The sequence below is a fragment of the Rattus norvegicus genome, chromosome 1 (assembly GCF_036323735.1).
Source record: "Rattus norvegicus strain BN/NHsdMcwi chromosome 1, GRCr8, whole genome shotgun sequence".
NCBI classification, from domain to species: Eukaryota; Metazoa; Chordata; class Mammalia; order Rodentia; family Muridae; genus Rattus; species Rattus norvegicus.
Genome location: NC_086019.1, coordinates 195,451,847 through 195,473,780, shown reverse-complemented (window position 1 = coordinate 195,473,780; position 21,934 = coordinate 195,451,847). Strand labels below are relative to the sequence as shown.

At 44.2% G+C, this 21,934-nt stretch overlaps 1 protein-coding gene across 2 annotated transcripts in view; it reads right to left on the bottom strand.

Moving 5' to 3' along the window:
- The window catches only part of Dmbt1l1 (deleted in malignant brain tumors 1 like 1), a 134,440-nt gene that overhangs the window by 40,741 nt on the left and 71,765 nt on the right, over positions 1 to 21,934 (bottom strand). Inside the window, exons 25-36 of one of the 2 annotated variants that reach the window (XM_063279682.1) lie at positions 20,051 to 20,204; positions 12,431 to 12,648; positions 11,218 to 11,529; positions 10,456 to 10,488; positions 7,809 to 7,962; positions 5,877 to 6,094; positions 5,016 to 5,327; positions 3,504 to 3,554; positions 2,666 to 2,704; positions 1,504 to 1,815; positions 966 to 989; positions 258 to 299 (exon numbers count right to left, since the gene is read on the bottom strand). In XM_063279682.1, coding sequence (XP_063135752.1) covers positions 258 to 299; positions 966 to 989; positions 1,504 to 1,815; positions 2,666 to 2,704; positions 3,504 to 3,554; positions 5,016 to 5,327; positions 5,877 to 6,094; positions 7,809 to 7,962; positions 10,456 to 10,488; positions 11,218 to 11,529; positions 12,431 to 12,648; positions 20,051 to 20,204 — 1,869 coding nt within the window. Of the gene's footprint in view, positions 1 to 257; positions 300 to 965; positions 990 to 1,503; positions 1,816 to 2,665; positions 2,705 to 3,503; positions 3,555 to 5,015; positions 5,328 to 5,876; positions 6,095 to 7,808; positions 7,963 to 10,455; positions 10,489 to 11,217; positions 11,530 to 12,430; positions 12,649 to 20,046; positions 20,205 to 21,934 lie in introns of those variants that run through there. The other variant, XM_063279683.1, reaches the window with a different exon arrangement.

The following is a 21,934-nucleotide window of genomic DNA, read 5'->3' as shown; positions in this document are numbered from 1 at the left end:
CTCAGATTTTTTCTGAAACTGGCTGATTTGTTTTGACTGACTGGCCAGAAATTCCCAGGGATCTGTCTGTCCCCATTGTCCCAAACTGGTATTGCAAGCCTGTGCCGCCATGCCTGGGCTCTCGAGACTGAACCAGATCCTTGTGCTTGGCTGGCCAGCACTTTACCTACTGAGCTGTCTCCCCAGACTTGTTTGTGTGTTTTCCGTTAGTCACAATCAGCCTGAGAGATTCACAGGCTGTAAGAGTAGGAAAGTACCTGGATGCAAATCGTGTGGATGTTCCTCAGGAGCTGGAGTAGCTGCACAGGAAGAATGGGAGAAAGTCACCACAGATACATCCGAAGCAAAGAAAATGCTACCTCATACTCTTAAGCGTCACCCAAATCATTTCAGAGAGTTTGCCTTTAAACCCCACCAAGTAGCCAATCAAATAGTTTCCATTTAAATGGTGATAATGACTCATGCATGTATGTGCTCATTATTCTAAGTAAGAAGGAGACATTAAATTCATGTTGGGATCATGAGCTCCGGCCTCATAGCAGGGACTTCATTGTCAGATCAGCTCCATCCCAGGTTCCAAGCACACACTGCAGACAGAGCAGGAGCCCTTATCCCCAGGTTCCTCTGCCTCTAGGACCATCTGAACATTGGCCTGCTAAGGCCTCTGCTGCATGAGTATCTTGGATCAAAAGCTGGTGTCATACTTTCCTGCTGAAATGTGGTGCTTGTGTGCAGAAGGGAAGACAAACCAATATGTTAATTTTAGAACACCTTTCTCCTGGGTGCATGGCAGGCCCCCGGAGACTGGGAAATAGCCCTGGGTCCTGATCTTCTAGAACAATCTAGAGATCAAAGAATTATCAAAAAATAATTTCTAGTTCAGAAGAGAAGCCTAGTGGTTTTGGTAGACTTTTGGTAGACTCTAGTCACCAGGCAGGAAATACAGTATTCATGAACTCAGATACCTGGATGTCCATTAGCTGCAGAATCTGTAGCGAGAAAGGAAACAAGATGGTAGATATTAGAAACATGATGGTGAAGTGCCCTAAAGGACAGTCATTGTTTAATTATAATCGAAGGAATCTGGGTGTGAATAATTCTTAGGCATCCAAGACTGTTTCCTCTTCTGTGGGTTTCTACCTGCCTGAAAGTCTGAGTACACTGTTCTGACTGAATGAATCTTAATAACAAAAATTACAATAGCTAGTTATTTTGTATTATTTACGGGTTCTTAGATGCTCAACTAAACATTGTCTGCAGTTTGTCTTGTTAACTCCTACCAACCTCAGGAAGCTAGTACTATTTTATTCTCTCTCTCTCTTTCTCTCTCTCTCTCTCGGTTGATTAATCTCTTCAGACTCTCAGTTTTGCAAGCATAGCTGTCAATGTTGGGAAAGAAACCCAGTGTCCTGACTGTGGGGCAGGCTCGAGGTGTGCTAGCATTCAGCATTCAATCCTGGCTTGGGAAACTCTGTGACTTGTCTAGGAAGGACCTTCTCTTACCTGAACAGATAACACCAGCATCTTCCTGGTGCCCACAATTGTGGGTGAGCCAGTCTCTGTGAGGGCACTCTGCCAGGGAAGATTCTTTTCCTGTGCAGTTTACATCATCAAGGGCGATGCTGCCTGACCCAGGGCCAAAACTGCTGCCTGGCAGGGCAGATAAAGCTGGACCACAGCCAAGTTGTCTGCAGACCACGTGGGCATCCTCTATGGACCAGTTGTCACCACACACAGTCCCCCAGGTGTTGGCAAAGCACACTTCAACTCGGCCTTCACACCTGCTTGTCCCATTCACCAGCCGCAGGGCCAGACCTGTGGGTAATTCAGGAACAATCCTCTTAAGAGTCCATCCTCAAAGACTGACGGGTAAAGCATCTATTCCCTGGGAGTCATGAATTGATAGTAAAAGGATGGCAAACCCATGTCCCCTTCATTTAATTTCAAATCAATTAAATTCTTGTCCTTGGTACCACTCAATGGATTTTCAAGATTGTGCTTGGTAAAGAAATGATTATCCCTTGGCCAGATGGACCAGGAACTTGCCCTTGGTCCTCTTACTGCAAGTTGCAAGTTTTTGTTTCTGGTAGTCACAAAATAGGTCATATTTTTATTTTTATCCTTTTCTTTTCATGAGGAGCTGCACTAACTGGTGTGTGTGTGTGGTGTGTGTGTGTGTGTGTGTGTGTGTGTGTGTGTGTGTGTGTTGCTGTGCGTGTACACTGATCAAGGAATGATAGTAGTAAGCACCAGGATCAAGTATGACCCATGTGTCAAGTTGTTCCAGAGAATGAGAAGGGCAGTCACTGCTTATGGTCATAGTTAAAAGTCGCTGTGTCAGAAGAGAATAGGAGGTCAGAAGATAGCCAAGATCACTTCCTAGGTAGGGCTGGGTAAGGACAGCATGACACCCCGAGCCTTAACAGGAGCCAGCTTTCACACTACTCCCATGCAAATCATTCCTGTTGCAGTATTTTCTAGTCCCAGATTTTCTAGCTGGTCCAGGCATTACCAATAAATCCTCCATCAGCAGGATCAGCCTGAGCTGGGGAGGAGGGCGGGAATATATAGTGGACTCAGCAGGGATGCTCCTCATCCAGCTCTGCTGGAATCTGGACTCAAACACACAAAGGAAAAGGCAACGGAGGCGAGAAGAAAAGGTTACCTGGTGATGTGTGCACCTCTGGCTGCTTTCCTAGCAAGGCTAAAGAAGGAGAGAGGGCAAAAAGAAGAAAATTACACATCTTTGTTAGGTGTCAGGCATCTTCAACTCTCCTTCAATTTCCAGTGGGCTCTTCACCTTTGGGATTGTCTAAAGACAGCTCCTAAAGACATTTCTCCACGGTAATGTTCTCTATAAAGAATAAGCCTTCCGTCCCTCAGTCAATGTGTACACAGTGACTACAAACTACTTTATAAGACAGTAAAACTAGAGCCGTGGGTGAACAGATTTAAAAAACAGTTTAAAGGCAGTGAAACGGCCCTTGAGGATCTCTGCTACCAGAACGACCCAAGCTGGTGCTTCCTCTGAAGGTCATTCTTTCCCCCAGTTCTTCTCTGCATGTTGAACTTTGCTCTTTAAGACCTGCCCTGAAGACCAGCTGACTGAATTTGGGCCCCAAATAGCCAGGAGCACATGGAAACGTTAATGCTTCTTCATCCTTCCCCCAGGGAGAAAACAGAGCACAAAGGGAAATTCTTAACAGTGCTCTCATCAGAAGATAATGGCTGATGTCTACATAGCATGTTTTGTCACATGCTAAGCACTGCGTCAACCTCTCCCTCTTGCGCAAGGAAAGTCACCAAATCCCAGTATATCCTGAAGATGCAAATGTCACCACTCACCTCACTCCTCCTGAGGAGGAAATAGAGATAGTTCAGGGATTTGCTCAGTTTACTGATGATGAAGTCAGGGTGTTTGGCCCTCAAACCTCAACCCTACTTCCCAGTGTGACTTTGCCAATGTGAGGTACAGTCAACCAGTCAAGAACAACTGACATTACCTGAAATCATATCACTCACGGGAAAGGATGGTGCTGGCTGGGACAAAGAGGCTATGAAAGACATAAGAAGAGTAGAAAGTTGCTGTTATCTCTTTTCATTCTATTAAATCCCACAAGTTTAAATAAGCCTGTTTATTTAAATTATTTGGGGAAGAAACAAAAGCCAGACGTATTCCATATATGCATCAAAGATTGACTCCAAGTCACCACCTGAGTTCCTGGATTCCTAGGTCCATTCTGCTCTGATAATGGATACTAGAATAAAACTTACTTTCTTTCTCTCTTTCTTTCTCTCTTTCTTTCTTTCTTCTTTCTTTCTTTCTCTCCTTCCTTCCTTCCTTTCCTTCCTTCCTCCCTCCCTCCCTCCTCCTTCTTTCTTTCCTCCCTCCCTCCTCTTTCTTTCTTTCTTTCTTTCTTTCCTTCCTCCCCCCTCCCTCCCTCCCTCCATTCTTTGTTTCTTTCTTTCTTTCTTTCTTTCTTTCTTTGTTTCTTTGTTTCTTTGCTTCTTTGTTTCTTTGTTTCTTTGTTTCTTTGTTTCTTTGTTTCTTTCTTTCTTTCTTTCTTTCTTTCTTTCTTTCTTTCTTTCTTTCTTTCTTTCTTTCTTTCTTTCACTGTGACCACAGTGGTAGTAATCTATATTAACCATCTGTCTTGTTAATTGGTTTGTAATTCTTATTTTTAATTAATTACTAAGTTGATCAATTAGAGACAAGATCCCATGTAGTCCAGGCTAATCTCAGACTTGCTGTGAACTTGATGTGTAGCTCTTGTGTGGTTGCTGGGAACTCAACCTGGATCTTCTGGAAGAACAGCCAGTACCCTTAAGCATTGAGCCATATCTAGGCCTTATATTAAAATTTAAATAATATTTCTTACATGATTTTGTTGACAATGAGTGTAGTGATATGAATGAAAATAAACCCCATAGATTCATGTATTTGAATGTTCAATCCCCTGCTGGTAGAACTGTTTGGGAAGGATTAGGAGGTGTTGATTTGTTGAAGGGTGTAGGTCCCTAAAGGCAAACATTGAGGTTTCAAAAGCCTAAGAAACTCCCAATTAGTTCGATCTGCTTCTGTGTGTGGATTAAGGTGTGAGCTCTCAGTCACTGCATCAGCACCATGCTGTCATGCTCCCCACCATGACTCTAACCCCTCTTAGAACCATGAGCCCCAAATAAAATATTTTCTTGTATGAGTTATCTTGGTGATGGTGTTTTATCATAGCAATCGAAAAGTAACTAAGACATTGTGTTTGTGTTCAAGTAAGGTCTATTTGCAGCCGTGGCCCTGGTTCTCTAAGGTGATAGTTTGAAGCTTCCTTGTATAAGGAACGCACATAAATTAAAAGTCAGAAAAAAAGGAAATGGTTATGAAAATCACACTTTGAGTAGCAGGTTGGGGACAGTGCTTGGGGACTGTCTTAGATTCTCTTCCTGTTTTCTGTGTGGTGGGGCAGGAGGATGCTAGAATTGGAATGTCATTAGCCCACCTGGTTCCGAACCCAACCCACCTGAGCAGACAACACCAGCATCTTCGTGGTGGCCACAGTTGTGGGCGAGCCAGCCACTGTGCAGACACTGCCACAGTCTTGCTTCCGTTCCCATGCACTCCACATCGTCCAGGACAATGGGGCCTAAGCCTCGCTCAAAATGTGCTCGGCCAATGGCTACCACAGCCCCACCACAGCCCAGCTGCCGGCACACCACCTGGGCATCTCTCAGGTCCCAGCTGTCATCACACACTGTACCCCAGCTCCCATTGTAGTAGAGCTCCACGCGGCCCTCACATGGGTGGCTGCCATTGGCTAGTCTGAGTGCCACATCTGAAAAAGCAGACAAACTGTGTCAACCAACCTGGGGATCTCCTTTGTCAATGAACCTTGAAGGTAAGGAGGACATGTTCTCTGCCTTGGCTAGCATCTGAGCAGCATGGGCTTGACAGAAATATGTTAGGTGATCCAGGGAGAGGTTTTTAACACCTCCTCCACCCCATTCACACATAAATGTATATTTCACAAAACTCAAGAAAGGCTCCCCAAAGCCTTTTGTAAAGTGGCAATTCTGAGCATATAGACGCAATTGGGCTACCGTTTGTGAACTCATAATTAGCATGGTTGTGAATAAGACAGGTTCTAACATGGCGCTGGCTGAGTTCCCTTTCTCTTAAGAGTTCATGGACCTTTAACCTCAGCAGATGCGATCTGCTCAGAGCCATCTGCTCAGCCAGTCTCTTCAGCTTACACCTCAGGAGCTGTAACTGACAGGGAGCTTGGGAGCCACTTTCAAATCCCTAGCTCCCAGGTGACTGAGTGGCCATCTGAGTCCAGCGTCACCAAGCAGGGCCGGTGGCTGAAGGGATGGAAGGACGTTACCTGTGTTTTTCTCATCTTGCAACAGAGACTCATAAGATGCAAAGAATCCAATGTTGGTGACGATTGCGTCACTGTGGAACACCACACTCATGTGGCTTGAGGAAGAGGTAAATATTGGGGTTGTTTCAGAGCAGAATCTCCCCAGCGAAAATGGTTCACTTCGTGGGCCGTCAAAAATCTCAATGAAGTCATAGGGGCAGCCATAGAAATTTTCCATCCTGTGAATGAAACGGCCTCATTCAAGCTCCTTTCTTTCCTTGGTCATTTTGTCTAGAAAGGCCTTGTCAGGAAGGTCAGCAAGGGTCAGGCCAAGCTACTGCAGACCTGTAACTCCTCCCAGAGGTCAGAAGAAGGGCTGATTCCACTGGCTCAGGCAAAGGTAATTCATATTTCTATTTTCTCTTTTGTTATTAAAACATTATTTTCACACAATATGCTCTGGCCACACATTTCCCTTCTCTCAGCTCCTCCCTACCTCATGCTCCCTCACCCAACTCCATGCCCTCCCTTTTCTCTAAAGAAAAGGTATAAACAAACAACAAACAAAAACTCTCTGCTTCTCTCTCTGTCTCTCTGTTTCTGTCTCTGTCTCCCCCCCCCCACAAACACACACATATATAAACACACAAACCCACAAAAACGGAACTCAAAATATACAAGCAAAATACTGGTAAGACAAAAATGCCCAAACAAAGCAATTTTAGACCAAAAAAATCTACAAAATACCATTAAGTTCATTTTCTCTTAATTTGTTAACGTTTTAATTCAATAATATCTTTTCATCTTTTCAATGTGAGCTATAAGCTCACAGAAAATAATTTTACATGATTCTGATGGCTTACAGACAAAAGTAAAACTCTGTCTCACCCACTGGTCCCCCACACTTTATTCCCCTTCCCAGAAGCAGATCCTTTTCCTCCCACAGAGGGTTTGCAGAGGAATGGTGGCAGATCTGACGTTATCCACTGTTCTGTTGCATCTCGTTCTGTAGTAATAGTCACTTAGTCTGTGGCAGTAACATGTGGCTGTACCAAAATCTGTTTAGTGGCTCTCCTGCTGATGGACAAATAGACTATTCCCAGCCTACTGATGCTATATGGAAGCTGCCCCTGTACTCACAGGGCATAAATTCCTGGGATTTGGGAAGTTACAGTTTTGATAGATATTACTAGACACTTGAAGGTACAGCTCACTTGGGAGAACTGTGTCTCTTTAGTATTTTATGAACTATTTATGTATGCATGTGCTGTATGCATCTAGACCCCTTTAATTCCTTCCCTTCTGATTCCTCCACCTTCCTCTCCACTTTCCCCCCAAATTCACATTCTCTCTCTCTCTCTCTCTCTCTCTCTCTCTCTCTCTCTCTCTCTCTCTCTCTCTCCCTCCCTCTCTCTCTCTCTCTCTCTCTCTCTCTCTCTCTCTCTCTCTCTCTCATTAATTTTTACCTATTTTTAACTTTGAGACAGGTCTCACAATATAGCCCTGGATGGCCTCGAACAAATAGAGATTTGCCTGCCTTTGCCTCTGGCGTGCTGGGGTTAAAGTCTTCTGCCACTATGCCTGTGTTTGTTTGTTTGTTTAATTTGCTACCCACTGAATCAATTTAGTGCTTTCTGTGTGTGCACAGTTATGGGACTGTCTAACCAAGCCTGGGTAGCCTCTTAGTGCTTGCATCCCCAAAGAAATGTGTCTCTCTTTCAGTAGCTATCAACTGCTAATAGTTCCTCAGACATGGGTTGAACATCATGAGCCCTTCCCTCATCCATGCTGGGATTTTGGCTGGCTTGATATTGTGCAGGTCTTGTGCATGAAGTTTAGACTGTTATGTGTTCATTTGTGGAACAGCTCTGCTATGTCCAGCAAAGAGGTGGCAAACCTGATGTGTACACAGCCAAGTAATGATAATCATAGAAGCAGAAAACATTTACTCACTTGACCACTTCGAAGGTGAGTCTGATGTGAGCACCGGTATCCACTTGTATGTCCCAGGCACACACCACATTTGTGGGGTATTTTTTAGGATACCAAGGGCTGGAGAAGGAGCCTGAACTATTTGTGAGCAAACCACCGCAATGGAAGATTTCATCTGTAAAAAAGCGAGGAAATCCCATGAAGAGATGCTGACCTCTGATGCTTTTGCTTTGCTCTGTTTTGTGTTTTATCAATGTCAAGAAGAGATACAATGAAAGCAGAAGAGTAAAGCAAACAAGTCAAGTGTATGGAGTTCACACCTATAATCCCAGCACCGGGACGGCTGAGACAGGAGCTCAAATGTGAGGCCAGTATGAGCTGTGGAGTCTGAAGAAAAACTATGTCACCAAAAAGAATTAGGGCAAACTTACTTCTTGTTGTTGTTAGGATGCATTTTTAGTGCAGTGTGTGTGTGTGTGTGTGTGTGTGTGTGTCTGTGTGTGTGTGTGTTTGTGTGTGTGTCTGTGTGTGTGTCTGTGTGTGTGTGTGTGTTTGTGTGTGTGTCTGTGTGTGTGTCTGTGTGTGTGTGCGTCTGTGTGTGTGTGTGTCTGTGTGTGTGTGTGTCTGTGTGTGTGTGTCTGTGTGTGTGTGTCTGTGTGTGTGTGTCTGTGTGTGTGTGTCTGTGTGTGTGTGTCTGTGTGTGTGTCTGTGTGTGTGTGTCTGTGTGTGTGTCTGTGTGTGTGTGTCTGTGTGTGCGTCTGTGTGTGTGTGTCTGTGTGTGTGTGTGTCTGTGTCTGTGTGTGTGTGTGTGTGTGTGTGTGTGTGTCTGCTTGTGGAGGATAGAAGAGGGCATTGTATCCCTTGGAACTAGTATTTATAGGCAGTTGTGAGCTGCCTGATACAGGTGTTGAGAATTGAACTCAAGTCTGTTGCAAGAACAGCAGCATCCTTAACTGATAAGTCATGCAACAAGCTCCAAAAAATAAAATAAAATAAAATAAAAAATAAAAAATAAAAATAAATAAATAAAGCAAACAAACAAAAAACACTTTTTTGGAGACAGGGCTAACATAGCTCAGGCTGACTATAGAACTGTGGTGACCTTGAACCCCAGAGGTTACTCAGCCTTCAACCCTTGGGGGCTGGAATTATAGGCATGTACCACTATAACTACTTTTATGCACTGTTAGGGATTGAGCCCAGGGCTTCCTGTCTGCCAGGCAAATACTCTTCCAACTGAGCTACAGCCCCTGCATCTGTATCAGCCTCTTGCTAGATGAAGATCTTTCTCTGTGAGGGGAAAATGATAACATCTAGGAGTGAACAGGCCTTATGAACCTGCACAAGTGCAAACCCAATGAGGCAAATGATACAAAGAATCCGAACGAAGGTAGCCTTTCTCAGTAGGCTGTGCTGTAGAACAGCCCGTAGGAGAGCAGTGGTTCTCAGCATGTGGGTTGTGACCCCCACAGGGGTCACATGTCAGATATCCTGTATATCAGATATTTATATTACGACTCATAACAGCAAAATTACAGTTATGAAGCAGCAATGAAAATAATTTTATGGTTGATGGGGGTCACCAAAACATGAATTCTATTAAAGGGTTACAGCATTAGGAAGGTTGAGGATCCTTTAATTACTTTATTAAAGGAAGTAAATGGGAAGCTATTAAGCTGATGTAGCATCTTAGTTCCTATATAAGCAAGCCAAAGTCAACTCAGTATAAATTCTTGTGAGCAATATAAGCTGCCACCTCGCCTCTAACTTGGGACTCCCCAGGGAAGGCACTGCCACTCTTTCACCAGACATTTACCTTGCATCCAATTTTGCCCTATCAAAGCCTGTTCCATCAGTGAAGCCCCCAAAACTCTAGCTTGCGGCTGCTAAATTCAAAATGGCTCTCTGCTCAAAATTTAAAAGTTCTTTAAAACTTTAACGCTGACCTTTTAATAATTATATACAAATTGGGTCTGAAGTCAAGACCAAGATTGACTAAAGTATCCAATTAGGGCAGAACTCTTAGCTTTGGTGTGGGATTATCTCTAGAACCCATGTGCAGAAACTTCATACATATTAAAGGAAGGGTGAGCTAAAGTGGAAAGAGAAGCGTATACAAGAGGAGCTTATGTGAGGCTGCAGCACCTGTCATGATGTCACCAGTAGAGTCTGTGAAAATGCACAGACAAAAAGGTCAGGATTGAGAATTTGCATTCATATTTATTCTTTTCTTAAAATACTGAAGACTCCTGACCTTCAGTAGCCATCATTGCCCTGTGCTCAGAGAACAGAGATGGCACGTTTGTACCTCAACACTATGGACAGGGCCCACTCCATACCACCCTGGAGTTTCTGGTTCCTTGCTCTAGCTAGACTCTCCTAATATGCTCATCCCTGCCAGCTGTTGGTCCTCTTTCTACTGAACCCGTAGTTGAGAGATTTCATCTCTGGCAAATCTGAACCTCCTGTTTCTCTTATCGTTTCACCCTCTCTCTGTAGCAATGTAGTCTCATCACATTGCCAACTGTGTTGGGTGTTAGTTCTTTTGCTAATTAGAAACAGAGTATCTAATCCAGCCCTTCTCTCCAGCCTCAGAACTTGAATGGTAACTGGGATTCTCACCCATGAGGGCCCTGGCAACTGATTGGGATGAATTGACAGACAGTACCTGATGGTTCTCCACTTGGTGCCTCGTCCATACCTATTCAAAGACAGAGTGAGGATGAGAGACAGATTAGATAAGGTGGTCACACAACTCCTCAGAAAAATTGGGTACTTTCTTCAGAAGTAGAGATACTCTGCTCTGGCCATTGGAAAAGTAGGCTTAAAACTCATCCAGGCTAATGAAGGGATCAGCAAGTCAGAGTGAGGGAGCTCACTATGCCCTTGTGGTTCAGGTGCAGCATGGTGCTTGTTTGGTTTTGGTCTGTAACTGTGCCAGAAGAGGCCCTGTAACGGATGAGCTCAGCCTTTAACCCAGGACCTCAGGCAGACAGTCCTTAGAGAACATGGTCCTGCATGTGGTACTAGATATGCCTTTGGAGGGCTTTTATCAGTTGGGTACAGATGCTATAGTCTCTTTTTTATTGGAATCTGTGGATATTAAAGGAGAATTCAGAGGCACTGGCCAGAGTTCAGCACTCACAGAACACTTGGTGGGCACTAGATTGTTACCAGCACCCAGGCATGCCGGGCCAGGAATACTTTGTTGACAATTCTAACCATTTATGTAATTGCTAATTTCCAGGTGAGATTTTTGAACCCTTTACAGACGCCAGAATCTAAGATCGAAAACTACCTCTTAAGTAAATTGACTTAAAAATTGGCTCGTTGCTGACTGCTTGCCTGCTGGTGTTGACATCTCTCTTCCCAGTGGCTGGGGTTTGGCAAGGCTCTCTTCCTGAGATGTGATGTAAGCCACGCCACTCACCTGAGCAGACCACGCTGGCATCCTCATGGTGCCCGCAGTTGTGGGAGAACCATCCAAGATGTGTGCATTGCCACACCTTTGCTTCATCCCCCATGCATTGTACATCGTCCAGCATGATATGGCCCATGCCTTTATCAAAGTAGCTCTCAGCTGGGGCTGACAAGGCCTTACCACAGCCGAGCTGCTGGCACACCACCTTGGCATCTGTCAGGTCCCAGCTGTCATCACACACTGTGCCCCAGGTCCCGTTGTAAGAGATCTCTACTCGGCCCTCGCACCTGTGGCTACCATTCACCAGTCTCAAGGCCATCCCTAGGAATGGAAAAATTGGTGCTTACAGATGTGATGTCCTCAGATTGAAAAAGATGTTCTTCATGTTGGACCCTTGGAGTGGCTCTGTGACCTGAGTCCCTAAAATAGTCTTTTTTTCTGACTGCTGAAGCGCAATTAATGCCTGTTAACTTTTAAATCTCTCTCTCTCTCTCTCTCTCTCTCTCTCTCTCTCTCTCTCTCTCTCTCGTGTGTGTGTGTGTGTTTGTTTGTTTGTTTGTTTGTGTGAGTGTAGGCACATGTGTGGAGGTCAGAGGACAAGTTTTGTTGTTTGTTGGTTCTTGCCTTGTTTGAGACAAGCCTCTTCTTTACCACTACATCCAGTTCACACCAGTCTAGTAGGCTTTTGAGCATCTGAGGATTCTCCTGATTCTGCTGCCTGGACTCAGGATCTTGACCCACTGAGCCACCTCCCAGCCCAGTATTTCAGAGTCTCTTAAGCTCTAACAGTATCCCAGCTGGAGGGTAACTTACATTAAGCCCCTGGAGTGTTCTTGCACCCAGCAGCAAAAACCTGAGAGGCTCACAAGTGTTCTAGGTGGTTTGAGATTAACCCAGCCAGAAGAAAGATTGACAGTTATACTCTGGGACAGTTCCAGAATAATCTTTCATATTACCTCTTTCCTTCCTTTGAGAAAGGAAATGGGATTCTCTTTCTGCACACACACAGGGGGAGACAGGAGACCTCTGCCATCTGTTTCTAGATGCTTAGTGGAAGACAGTGACTGTGGCTGGCAGAGGAGGGGTAAGGGCTGTGACGGGCAGTGAGGATGCCACTCGGCAGAGGTGGGCACACCAGGCGTGGTGTAATTCAGGTCAGATTTCAAAAGCTTCTTTCTCTAAACGGGACAAGGCACTGTAAGGTGGGTGTCAGGATACCCACCATTTTGCCTTTCGCCTTGCAGAACGGTGTTGTACAGAGCATAGAAGCCTGTGTTGGTGATCATGGTGTCACTTTTAAACACCACCGTCATGAAATTTGAAGAGGAGAGGAATGTGAGTTCTGCCCCAGCACAGACTTTGCCCATGGAGAGTGAGGCAACTTGCTGACCATCGAACACTTCCACAAAGTCGTAAGGGCACCCATAGATGTCCTCCAGTCTGCGGGGATAAAAGGAGCATTAGTCTCTTCAAGCCAATCCACCATCTCCTTCCTCTTACCCACACTCCCCTCCACATCTAAGAACCCCTTGAACCTGCCCCCTCCCACTGCCTCTCCTGAACTATCCCTATCTGTCAGACTTCCCATTCTTATCTGGTCCATTTTGGTGGTCTCCATCAGGAAGCCTAGCCTTCAGTCTCTCTGACACTTTCTCTTCCTTTTTACCCTGAATATCTCTTTAATGTCTCTGACCCTTTAATGCAAGTCCTGCTTTGGGTGGTGGTCAGTGTCTCAGAGGCTCGCAGAGTAAGGTGTTCAGGAAGACCCCGAGTCAGGAGGACAATGACAAAAGGGCCTACTGGGAGGACTCCTCTCACCAAGGATCCAGACTGCCCACGTTTCCTCTAACTGGATGATGAGAGAGTTCTGCCAGGCATCCCACATGCTGCTTTTTCTGCCTTGACCCCCAGGCTAGTTTTTCTGGTATTGATTGCTTTGACTTCACAGCACATATCGACTTCTCACTATCTGGAAGTTTCCACCGACTTCGTTGGTTTGTTTCAGCACTGTTTGTCTTTCCATCTAGATTGTACACTCATGGCATCAGAGATCATATCTATTCTGTTCAGCATTGTAAGCCCAATCGGAGACAGGAGCCCCGACACAACAGGGGCAATGAATACACGTGGAAAGCACAACCAATGTCTATCTCACATAAGAAACATTACATAGTGTGCAACATGATATATACATTTATAATTTCTGAGCAAGTAGCCATCTGGGTGTCTACTTATAGACATTATAAATTCTTGCAAACATATACACGCATATACGTATATCCACACACCTGATGGGTACACTTAATTCACAGATTCAGTACTAGATTTTAAAATCTCCCATTGGACACCTATCCCAGTGAAGTAAAAGCCAAATACTTAAAACTAACACATTCTTGTTTTGTTTCTAGGTTTGAGAAAGGGTCTTTCTACGTAGTGTGGTCTGTCCTGGAACTCAGTATGTAGACCAGGCTGCCCTGGACATAGAAACCTGCCTGTCACTATCTACCAAGTGCTGGCACTAAAAGCATGCACTGCTATGCCCAGCTATAAAAGTACCCATTTTTAAAGAAAGAAACAAGGAAAGAAAAGCAGCGATACAATGTATGTGAAAGATCCATCAGAGGGCAGTAGCAGGAATTAAACTGAAATGGAGGCCATGTTCAGTGCAAAGGACCCAAGTAAGCCCCACGGGGACCATGGCTTCCATTTGCTACATAAATAGCTGAACTGGAGCTATTTCTTGTTGGGGCTGAGACTACAGCTCAGTGGTATAGTATTTGCATGAGAAGCTTGAAGCTTTGAGTTCAATCCCCAGTGGTTCAAAAATAATAAATAAATGTCAACTTTTGTGTTAGAGAAAGTTAATTCAATCTTAACTAGAAATAGCTAACATAATTACGCAGCTAGAGGCTTCTCGACGGGATGGATCAAATGAGACAATTCTACAGTCGCGGCCAGGCAACTGCCCCTCCCCCACTACTCCTCTTCCTCCTCTTCCTCCTTTTCTTCTGTATGCTCATTTTCCTCTGTAGTTTCTTCATGCAGCTCCCGAACCAGCTCTTGTGAGTTATCTGACTCATGAATCCTTATTTGCCAAACCAACTAAAACTACCAACGTTCCCCTCCCCCCAGTTTACCTATTTTCTCAACCTGAGTAATTATTACTTTCAAAAGCAAGAATGCTTAGTAAGACAAAAATTTAAACAGAAAGCCCATCCATCTCTTTTAAGACAGGATCTCTCACTGGCCTGGACCTCAAGGATCAGTCTGACCCCTCCTGCCCAGCAATAGGGTTACAAGAATGTAATTGCCACATTCAGCATTCTTTTAATGTAGGTTCTGAGGATTGAACTCAGATCCTCTTGCTTGCCAGGCAAGTACTTTACTGACTGAGTTATCTTTCCATCCACCATATACCAATACAATTTTACCACTTAAATGTGAAGCAAAGTTCTGTGGGATTGCAAAAGGAAAAACAAGGCTTAGCATAAGACAGGGTTACTTAATCTTAGCCTCGCCACTGTGCTACGATGGTGCAGAATGGAGGGATTTGTCCAGATCATCACAGGACATTTAACAGCCTTCACTTCCATCCATTAGATGACAGTGCCTCCCAACCAGCCCCAATTATGACACCTAAAAGTGACCCCAGACCTAGGGAAGTATCTTGGAAACAGGTATTACAATCATTCCGAGTTGAAAAAAAAATTTTATAGCCCAAGAAAGAAGATGCAAATAACAATGTATTCAATTTAAAAACCATCAAACTCTTGCCGGAAGTCCCACACCCGCGGACCCCGGCCCGCAGCAGCTCTCTGCTCCCAAACCCCGTGGGAGAGAGACCTCACCGCCTGGTCAGGTGGGCACTCCCGAGGCTGCAGAGCAGAGGAGACCACCAACACTGCCCACCCCTGCCCACATCCCTGGCCCAAGAGGAAACTGTATAAGGCCTCTGGGTTCCCGTAGGGGAGGGCCCAGGAGCGGCAGGACCCCTGCGCCTGAGACACCGCCGGAACCTGAAGGAAACAGACAGGATAAACAGTTCTCTGCACCCAAATCCCGTGGGAGGGAGAGCTAAACCTTCAGAGAGGCAGACACGCCTGGGAAACCAGAAGAGACTGCACTCTGCACACACATCGAGGACGCCAGAGGAAAACACCAAACGCCATCTGGAACCCTAGTGCACGGAAGCTCCCGGAAAGGGCGGCACATATCTTCCTGGTTGCTGCCGCCGCAGAGAGCTCGTGGGCAGCACCCCGCGAGCAAACTTGAGCCTCGGGACCACAGGTAAGACCAACTTTTCTGCTGCAAGTGACCTGCCTGGTGAACTCAAGACACAGGCCCACAGGAACAGCTGAAGACCTGTAGAGAGGAAAAACTACACGCCCGAAAGCAGAACACTCTGTCCCCATAACTGGCTGAAAGAAAACAGGAAAACAGGTCTACAGCACTCCTGACACACAGGCTTTTAGGACAGTCTAGCCACTGTCAGAAATAGCAGACCAAAGTAACACTAGAGATAATCTGATGGCGAGAGGCAAGCGCAGGAACCCAAGCAACAGAAACCAAGACTACATGGCATCATCGGAGCCCAATTCTCCCACCAAAATAAACATGGAATATCCAAACACACCAGAAAAGCAAGATCTAGTTTCAAAATCATATTTGATCATGATGCTGGAGGACTTCAAGAAAGACGTGAAGAACTCCCTTAGAGAACAAGTAGAAGCCTACAGAGAGGAATCGCAAAAATGCCTGAAAGAATTCCAGGAAAACATAAATAAACAAGTAGAAACCCATAAAGAGGAGACACAAAAATCCCTGAAAGAATTCCAGGAAAACACAATCAAACAGTTGAAGGAATTAAAAATGGAAATAGAAGCAATCAAGAAAGAACACATGGAAACAACCCTGGATATAGAAAATCAAAAGAAGAGACAAGGAGCTGTAGATACAAGCTTCACCAACAGAATACAAGAGATGGAAGAGAGAATCTCGGGAGCAGAAGATTCCATAGAAATCATTGACTCAACTGTCAAAGATAATGTAAAGCAGAAAAAGCTACTGGTCCAAAGCATACAGGAAATCCAGGACTCAATGAGAAGATCAAACCTAAGGATAATAGGTATAGAAGAGAGTGAAGACTCCTAGCTCAAAGGACCAGTAAATATCTTCAACAAAATCATAGAAGAAAACTTCCCTAACCTAAAAAAAGAGATACCCATAGGCATACAAGAAGCCTACAGAACTCCAAATAGATTGGACCAGAAAAGAAACACCTCCTGTCACATAATAGTCAAAACACCAAACGCACAAAATAAAGAAAGAATATTAAAAGCAGTAAGGGAAAAAGGTCAAGTAACATATAAAGGCAGACCTATCAGAATCACACCAGACTTTTCGCCAGAAACTATGAAGGCCAGAAGATCCTGGACAGATGTCATACAGACCCTAAGAGAACACAAATGCCAGCCCAGGTTACTGTATCCTGCAAAACTCTCAATTAACATAGATGGAGAAACCAAGATATTCCATGACAAAACCAAATTTACACAATATCTTTCTACAAATCCAGCACTACAAAGGATAATAAAGGGTAAAGCCCAACATAAGGAGGCATGCTATACCCTAGAAGAAGCAAGAAACTAATCGTCTTGGCAACAAAACAAAGAGAAGAAAAGCACACAAACATAACCTCACATCCAAATATGAATATAACAGGAAGCAATAATCACTATTCCTTAATATCTCTCAACATCAATGGCCTCAACTCCCCAATAAAAAGACATAGATTAACAAACTGGATACGCAACGAGGACCCTGCATTCTGCTGCCTACAGGAAACACACCTCAGAGACAAAGACAGACATTACCTCAGAGTGAAAGGCTGAAAAACAATTTTCCAAGCAAATGGTCAGAAGAAGCAAGCTGGAGTAGCCATTCTAATATCAAATAAAATCAATTTTCAATTAAAAGTCATCAAAAAAGATAAGGAAGGACACTTCATATTTATCAAAGGAAAAATCCACCAAGATGAACTCTCAATCCTAAATATCTATGCCCCAAATACAAGGGCACCTACATATGTAAAAGAAACCTTACTAAAGCTCAAAACACACATTGCACCTCACACAATAATAGTGGGAGATTTCAACACCCCACTCTCATCAATGGACAGATCATGGAAACAGAAATTAAACAGAGATGTCGACAGACTAAGAGAAGTCATGAGCCAAATGGACTTAACGGATATTTATAGAACATTCTATCCTAAAGCAAAAGGATATACCTTCTTCTCAGCTCCTCATGGTACTTTCTCCAAAATTGACCATATAATTGGTCAAAAAACGGACCTCAACAGGTACAGAAAGATAGAAATAATCCCATGTGTGCTATCAGACCACCAAGGCCTAAAACTGGTCTTCAATAACAATAAGGGAAGAATACCCACATATACGTGGAAATTGAACAATGCTCTACTCAATGATAACCTAGTCAAGGAAGAAATAAAGAAAGAAATTAAAACCTTTTTAGAATTTAATGAAAATGAAGGTACAACATACCCACACTTATGGGACACAATGAAAGCTGTGCTAAGAGGAAAACTCATAGCGCTGTGTGCCTGCAGAAAGAAACAGGAAAGAGCATATGTCAGCAGCTTGACAGCACACCTAAAAGCTCTAGAGCAAAAAGAAGCAAATACACCCAGGAGGAGTAGAAGGCAGGAAATAATCAAACTCAGAGCTGAAATCAACCAAGTAGAAACAAAAAGGACCATAGAAAGAATCAACAGAACCAAAAGCTGTTTTTTTGAGAAAATCAACAAGATAGATAAACCCTTAGCCAGACTAACGAGAGGACCCAGAGACTGTGTCCAAATTAACAAAATCAGAAACAAATGAAACTCAAGATGGATGATCAAAATGTGAATGCTTCACTCCTTCTCTAAAAGGGGAACAAGAATACCCTTGGAAGAGAGAGGCAAAGATTAAAACAGAGACTGAAGGAACACCCATTCAGAGCCTGCCCCACATGTGGCCCATACATATACAGCCACCCAATTAGACAAGATGGATGAAGCAGAGAAGTGCAGACCGACAGGAGCCGGATGTAGATTGCTCCTGAGAGACACAGCCAGAATACAGCAAATACAGAGGCGAATGCCAGCAGCAAACCACTGAACTGAGAATAGGACCCCCGTTGAAGGAATCAGAGAAAGAACTGGAAGAGCTTGAAGGGGCTCGAGACCCCATATGTACAACAATGCCAAGCAACCAGAGCTTCCAGGGACTAAGCCACTACCTAAAGACTATACATGGACTGACCCTGGACTCTGACCTCATAGGTAGCAATGAATATCCTAGTAAGAGCACCAGTGGAAGGGGAAGCCCTGGGTCCTGCTAAGACTGAACCCCCAGTGAACTAGACTGTTGGGGGGAGGGCGGCAATGGGGGGAGGGTTGGGAGGGGAACACCCATAAGGAAGGGGAGGGGGGAGGGGGATGTTTGCCCGGAAACCAAAGAATTATTATAAATTTAAAAAAAAACCCATCAAACTCCAGAATTATCAACTCTCTCTTTGTTCTGGGCAATATATTAAACTTCTTCATAATCAGTGTGCTTTAAAAGTATAGGGGGACTTTATGCTTTAATAAGTAAGTAGAGTATAGGGGATTTGAGGGGGGGGGTTACGGCTGCCCAGAGCGGTGAGAGTGTCCCATGGTCCCCTTCACTGTCCACACTTTTTACATCTTTAAAGGGAGAACTTGGATTACTGGCTGCTGTGAGTAATGGATGCAGGCAGAAGGAAACTCAGGGATGTGGACAAACTGAGAGACCAAGTCAGGAAGAGGAATGGCCATGATATGACAGTGTAGGAAGACAAAAGCATGGTTTCATAGTATCTGGAAAGGTCTGGCTTTTGTAATTAAGAAGTTACCTATATGAATACATGCATGTATTTGCAGACGGCCTTCTGCATCTGAGGATTTAACTAAGTATGAATTGAAAAGATTTGACATAAGTCTTTGTGCTGAGCGTGTGCAGGCTTTTTTTGGTCACCATTCCAGAACTAATAGAGCATAACCAAGATTTGTCCCACATTTATATTGCATTTCTTGGGTGTTATAAGCAATCTGACATGATTTCAACAACACAGGAAAGTGTACAAAGGCTACATCTAAATACTATAATATTTTATTTGAGATTTAGCCTTCTGTGGCAGCTTAGGGGGAGTCTGGGAGCCAATCTATGAACACCAAGAAACAACTGTATATGCAATATATAAAGGTATACACATAAACATATACATGTGAATATACATTAATATATGAGTAAGTGTTTTCAAATGGAGGATGGCTGGAGAAAGATGTAGGAAGCACAAGGTACTTGATGGGATTAATGAATGAAATCTTTTAATTTTTTGGAGAAAATTTCATGATAGAGTTCTTGAAGCGAAAAGCAACGTAGTATCTGAGAAAGGAGGACCAGACAATGAAAACAAGGATACCAAATTTGTATCTTTCAGGAGAAGGAAATTTATGTGATGGAGGAGGGACAAGGTCTTCAGGTGTGGATCACCCAGCTAGAGCTTCATTTCTTGGTGACTGGGCATTCATGGGCAGGTGTGGCCCATCCAGCTAGAGCTGCATGTCTCGGTGACTTGGTGTTCCAGGGCGTTACCTCAATGAATGAGATACTGGGATAACTGACTATAAGACACCCACACAGTAAATGGGATTTTACTAAAAAGTAAAAACCCCGTGGAAAAGGTATTCCTCTCAGGAAATCACAGATTCAAATTTAGTTTGGCCATTAAAGTAGAGAAAGGCAAAACTGCTTACTTCAGGCTTGGGATGGTCAGTTCTATGTTGAACTTCTCAGCCACGTGTATCTCCCAGATGCACTCTGTGTCAGTGGGGTAGTTAGTAGGATACCAAGGACTGGAGAAGGAGCCTGAGAGACTTGAAATTACTCCTCCACAGGACTGACTTCCCTCTGTGAAAGCAGAGGAGAGACTTGTGGTTGGCATCTTCAGGAATGCACTGGGCATTTTCCCAGATGTGAAATCTAGGATTGCATCAGATTCTACAGTGGGAATCACAAAATGGGAAGTGATGTCGCCGGTCTGGATGGCTGTAGTTTGACTGGCATGTTTAGATCTAAGAGAGGCATGGGAGGACAACAGATATATGGTTGGTGAGCAGACTCGGAAACTGATAGAAAGCAACACTCGCTGTATGTATACTGAGGGAGCGTGGGGGTTATCCAGGTTACACTTGTGTGTGTGTGTGTGTGTGTGTGTGTGTGTGTGTTAGTATAGGCATGTACATGTGTGTGCTTGGGGCAGGCAGAGGCCGACCTTATGTTATTTCTCAGCTGTCACCCACCTTGTTATTTTGAGATACAATTTCTTATAAGCCTGGAATTCACTGGTTAAATTAGATTGGCTTGCCAGGGAGCCCCCCAAATCCACCCATCTTTTGCACCCTCATGTTGGTGTTAGAAGCACACAGCACTATGCTTAGCTTTTTTTTTTTAAAGAGCATGGGTTCCTGGGCTAAAACTTAGATCCTTCCATTTACAAGACAAGTGCTTTACCAACCAAGCTATCTCTCTAGTCCCCTAGAATAAATACTTCTCTAATGGTCTTCCTAGACTCTTCCTGAAAGCCAGATCAAGTACAGCCAACCCACCTGCTTACAAGGGCTCCATCCCACCATTTCCCTCTCATGTCACACAGGACAGACAGATGTCCAGGCCATTTGTATGAGTTATCACAATGCCATTCTAGTCTATGTTACTTTCAGGAAAGATAGTACCTTATGGTATATGGGATTGAGAAATAGAAGTTTCAAAAAAATCTAAACCATGAAAACCACAATAAAGCCAGCATTGCACAGTTGTTTTATACTTAGGTGCCAATGAATGGGCATGGTACAACTTCGAAATAGCTTGGAGACACTCATTTCTCTTCCCTGCCTGATCTTGGATAGAGCTCCCTTCTCTCTTTAGATTGACCAGAAAAATCATACACAATGTCCAGCTACATGACCTCCTTTCTGTTGAGTTCTAAGTCCACCAAGGGCTGTCGTTGGCACTGAGCAGGTCACCAGAAGTACTGTCTCATGTGCTGGCTGAGTCTGGAGGCCCACAGAGGAGCCTCAGAAGGTTTGTTTTCTTAGCAACACTGAGTTCTTGTCCTACTGGGAGGTCTTGCTATAGTTTCCTGCTTGCTTTTATATTTCTTGACTCATGTCTCCACATCCACCTTTTTTCTCCTCTGCGTACCAACTCCCTCTCAGCCAAGGTGGCCTTCTTTCTCCTCCCCCTCCTGCCCTTCCTTGCTCTGACACCACAGTGGATGGTCTGGTATCTAGTTCCAGTTCTTGTCTGAGCTTCTGTTTTATTGCTGTTGGGAGATGGGGCAGAACACAGAGCCATGCGTTATGATATGGCATCTCTTAACGTATGCATCATTGCATTCAGCTATTGCTACCCCCCATTCAGCTTCTTCATTCCCTTGTTCCTGGTTCTCCCTCTCCTGTTAGTTCCCACATCTACACTCCTATCACATAAATTATACTACTCTCTATTTCTTGCCCTCTTTAAAAACTCACCCCCCATAACTCTCTTTTCAATTTCACAGCTTCTGATGTACACATATAAACACACACACACGTCTTTTCCACATCTTTTCCAACTACACATCTCACAGGGGGCTAATG